Raw genomic sequence first — 4,269 nt, forward strand, 5'->3', positions numbered from 1 at the left:
GTAAAACTCTAAGTACATTGGACGGTTTCTACTTCAGTGGGTACGAAGCCTACATGGAGAAACATGTATTTGAGTATTTACATGTTCCATGATGGAGAACAGTCCTGTCACTCCTCGAGTTGTTCGACTACTGATGGAAGAAGCATGCCCCCTGGTGGACAATGAAGACTATTTGGTAATGTGTCAACATAATGACCGTGTGTGTGTGTTTACTTGGTTTTTGTTATCTTTTGGAGACCTTTTCTTTTATAAACACCAACCTTATCAGGACCCCGAGTCCTCATGGGGACCAAAGACCTGGTCCTGATGCAGCAGAACTTCATTCATGAACACCTGGTCAAAGTTAGAGTGAAGGTGTTACCTGCAGTTATCTTGAGGTTGAGGTTAGGCATCAACTGGTTAGGGTTAGGATTAAGATTAGGGTTTGGGTTGGGATATTCACATGAATGGAAGTCAATGGAATGTCCTAATAAGATAGCTACACAAACCTGTGTGTGTGTGTGTGTGTGTGTGTGTGTGTGTGTGTGTGTGTGTGTGTGTATACCTCCAGAGGGAACTATGAGGGGGAGAGGCCTTACGTCGAGGGGGACTGGTGCTCCAGATGTCCTGAGAACCTCCAGAAATGTGAAAACAATCTCTGTGGTACGTCCCGCTTGCTTGGCTCCTCCTCCTGTGTGCTTCAGGCTCTCAGTATGAGGGGCAACTGTGGTGGCCTCCACAGTTAAAGGGAGGGGGGGCGTGTCCAGGTCACCATGGTTTCAGATGAGAGGGGAGGTGAGTCGGGGGGGGGTAGGCATTGATGCTGAGAGAGTATTTGTGGATGATGGTGGTGATTTTTCAGCTTCGTGTGAGAATGTTGGTTTGGTGAGGGTTGATATGGTGGAAATGGAAGCCTGGGAGACACCGGGGGGACACCTGGGGGACACCGGGGGGATGGGACAGTTGAGGATTGAAGGATCAACAGCTGTCTTTAAAATCAGCCATGACAATAAACCTGAATTCGTCCTGTCTTTCCTGTAGTTCCTGACACAGTGGAGGAGGAGGAAGGAGAGGAGGAGCAGGAGGAGGATGAAGAGGAGACAATGGCTCCTCCTCTTGTAACATCTGATCCCTCCATTCAGCAAGAAGAGGAGGAGGTGGTGGTAGAGGAGCAGGATGAGGTAGAGGAGGAGGAGAAGGGGGTTGAAGAAGAGGGAGAGGAAGAGGAGGAGGAAGAGGAAGAGGAGAGGAATCTAGCCCCCCCCTCTCCAACAGTTCCCTTCCTTCAGCTGGTCACCACCGCCTCATCCCTCCAGGACAATGAGGCCCGCCCTTCTTCCTTCACACCGTCCCCAGGCACTTACCCTCCTACGGTCCCCTACCCAACACAGGGGGGGGAAGAGGAGGGAACAGAGGAGGGGAGGGCGGGAGAAACTAGAGATGATGGGGAGAGGAAGGAGGAAGAGGAGAGGGGGAAGGAGGAGGAGGGGAAGGTGGAGGTGAAGAAGAAGGAAGAGGAGGGGAACAAGGGAAAAGCAACTACCAAAGATGTAGTAAGAAACACAAATAGGAACATCAAAGTTGTGGCGAGTGCTGGTTCTGTGTCGGTACCTCGGCTGTTTCTAGCCTGTCTGACTGGGCTTGTGACTCTCAGGCTGTGAGGAGCATGAGGAGCAATGATGAAGAGACGCCTCGCCACTCCTGCCTTGACTGCTCATTACCGTGTTAATCCGCACTGTGGTAACACACCCTCCCATAACGCCACCTAGTCAAAATTCACACTGTTCACACAACCTCTGAAGTCCGAGTCAAATAATGTGTGCTAAACCTGCTTCATCCAGCCTGGAAAAAAACGACATTAATTAGTGCCCATGAGATACTGGCGACTATGTTGATGAGGCTAATTAATAGTAGTTGTTAATTCTTACTGAAAACAAACCAAAAAAATAAAAGACTCATCATGTTTAAGAGGGCAAACTGGACTTTTTCCATCAATTGAAAATGGAGGTCTTAATATTAATGGAACTTACTCGTGCCAGGAGATGCTTAGCCTTGCATAGCACAGAATCAAAAATGGAAGTAGAGGGAAACAGCTAGCCTAGCTTTGTCCAAATATAAAGGAAAATTCCATCATTACTGTCCATGGTTCCCAGAGACAGACAAGAAGATAGAGACCCTTCTCTGGGAAGATGAGACCCATACAATTTAGCCTAGTACAGGGAGCTTAGCCCAATGGCTGGTAGTGGGTGGAATTGTTAGCATCAGCTAGCTCAGGTCTAGGCTAGTTAGCTTAGCACAATGGCTGGTAGTGGGTGGAAGTGTTAGCATCAGCTAGCTCAGGTCCAGGCTCGTTAGCTTAGCCCAATGGCTGGTAGTGGGTGGAAGTGTTAGCATCAGCTAGCTCAGGTCCAGGCTCGTTAGCTTAGCCCAATGGCTGGTAGTGGGTGGAAGTGTTAGCATCAGCTAGCTCAGGTCCAGGCTCGTTAGCTTAGCCCAATGGCTGGTAGTGGGTGGAAGTGTTAGCATCAGCTAGCTCAGGTCTAGGCTAGTTAGCTTAGCACAATGGCTGGTAGTGGGTGGAAGTGTTAGCATCAGCTAGCTCAGGTCCAGGCTAGTTAGCTTAGCACAATGGCTGGTAGTGGGTGGAAGTGTTAGCATCAGCCAGCTCAGGTCCAGGCTCGTTAGCTTAGCCCAATGGCTGGTAGTGGGTGGAAGTGTTAGCATCAGCTAGCTCAGGTCCAGGCTCGTTAGCTTAGCCCAATGGCTGGTAGTGGGTGGAAGTGTTAGCATCAGCTAGCTCAGGTCCAGGCTCGTTAGCTTAGCCCAATGGCTGGTAGTGGGTGGAAGTGTTAGCATCAGCTAGCTCAGGTCCAGGATGCTGGTGTGTCCAGCAGGAACCCTCCTCCTCCTCATCATCAGTAGCAGCAGTCGCTCTTCTAGTCCTCAACAAACCTTTGGATCTGTTGACCCAAGTTCCAATGGAGCTTTGGAGGTGCTGCATCAAATCACTGCTCCCAGTCAGGAAAGTAGTTCCGGCTACGTGTCTGATTCTACCACTCCAACGTCTCCTCATGTTAAACTGGTATTCATCACCAAGGTTACACACAACCCTCCTGATATTAATGCAGGCAGAGACGGAGCTACGCTAACACTTCCCACCCACTACCAGTCATTGTGCTAAGCTAAGTAGCCTGGGTCTGAGAGATGGAGCTATGCTAACACTTCCCACCCACTACCAGTCATTGTGCTAAGCTAATTAGCCTGGGTCTGAGAGATGGACCTATGCTAACACTTCCCACCCACTACCATTCATTGAGCTAAGCTAACTAGCCTGGGTCTCAGCTCTGTCTTCCTGTCTATCTCTGAGGATGATGGACAACAAGAGACTTTCACTGAAAGATGCTGTGTTCCTTTAAAGGATTCACCCACCAGCAGCAATAAAGCTCACTAATGGTTCACGTTTGGTGACGTTGGTGTTTTACACGTTGGTACCAGGCTGGACTTCATGTGTGGACTTACAGGGCAGTGATGCTGTTTCTCAGAATGCTTCACAAAGTAAGAAATATGAAATAAGACACAAATATGTTAAATCACAGCCATGCGAGGGCAGTGTGATACCAGAGACATAAACCAGAGCTTCATTTATTCGAGAAACCAAAAGGGATTTGGGAACCGTCGAAAGGAACAACAGGCCCTCACCGATTGATCATCACGTCTGACAGCTGAATGTGGGGGGCGGAGCTGGCGTCATCTATAGACAGTATCATCTTATTATCTTGAAAACCACCCTAGATCCAGTAAAAGCAACAGAGGATACGTCTTTATTGTTAACTGTCTTTTTGTGTGTGAAAATGACGACCCTGCTTCTTTGATCTTTGTCAGAAACTTATATCCACTGTACAGCATATAATCTGGAACAGGAGCTGGAGGGGGATTACATGTCTCTGTTACATCATTGTAGAAACCAAAAGCTACCATATCTTCATTAACTTTTGATGTAAATGTATGTATATAAGATTAATTAAAAGGAAATCTGGTTTACCCTTTTTGACACTACATGTAACGTTTTTACACCAAGGTGTGTTGATTTATTCTTTGAATTACTGCAGTTGCACAGTGCAAAAACACAGATTTTCCTGTGAACTTCCACAAATGATAGTGGTTTGGTTCCTACCAGCAGTTACTGGCCCCGAGATCGCACTCCCAGATGTTCAGTGACTGGATGGAAACAGATGTAGAAAAAGAAAAAACACTTGTGATTGGCCAGTAGATGTATTGGTTGGCTTGAGG

At 47.8% G+C, this 4,269-nt stretch overlaps 1 protein-coding gene across 1 annotated transcript in view; it reads left to right on the plus strand.

Moving 5' to 3' along the window:
* Positions 1–4,016, plus strand: part of LOC147255284 (uncharacterized) — a 21,063-nt gene extending 17,047 nt beyond the window's left edge. The window contains exons 5-6 of the mRNA XM_086212891.1: positions 551–642; positions 1,021–4,016. Of these exons, the coding sequence (XP_086069017.1) occupies positions 551–642; positions 1,021–1,640 (712 nt within the window). The 3' untranslated portion in view covers positions 1,641–4,016. The remainder of the gene's footprint in view (positions 1–550; positions 643–1,020) is intronic.
* The last annotated feature ends 253 nt before the right edge of the window (positions 4,017–4,269 follow it).

This window comes from Aulostomus chinensis, chromosome 9 (genome assembly GCF_037954235.1).
Source record: "Aulostomus chinensis isolate RoL2024-O1b breed Wild chromosome 9, RoL_Achi_v1.0, whole genome shotgun sequence".
NCBI classification, from domain to species: Eukaryota; Metazoa; Chordata; class Actinopteri; order Syngnathiformes; family Aulostomidae; genus Aulostomus; species Aulostomus chinensis.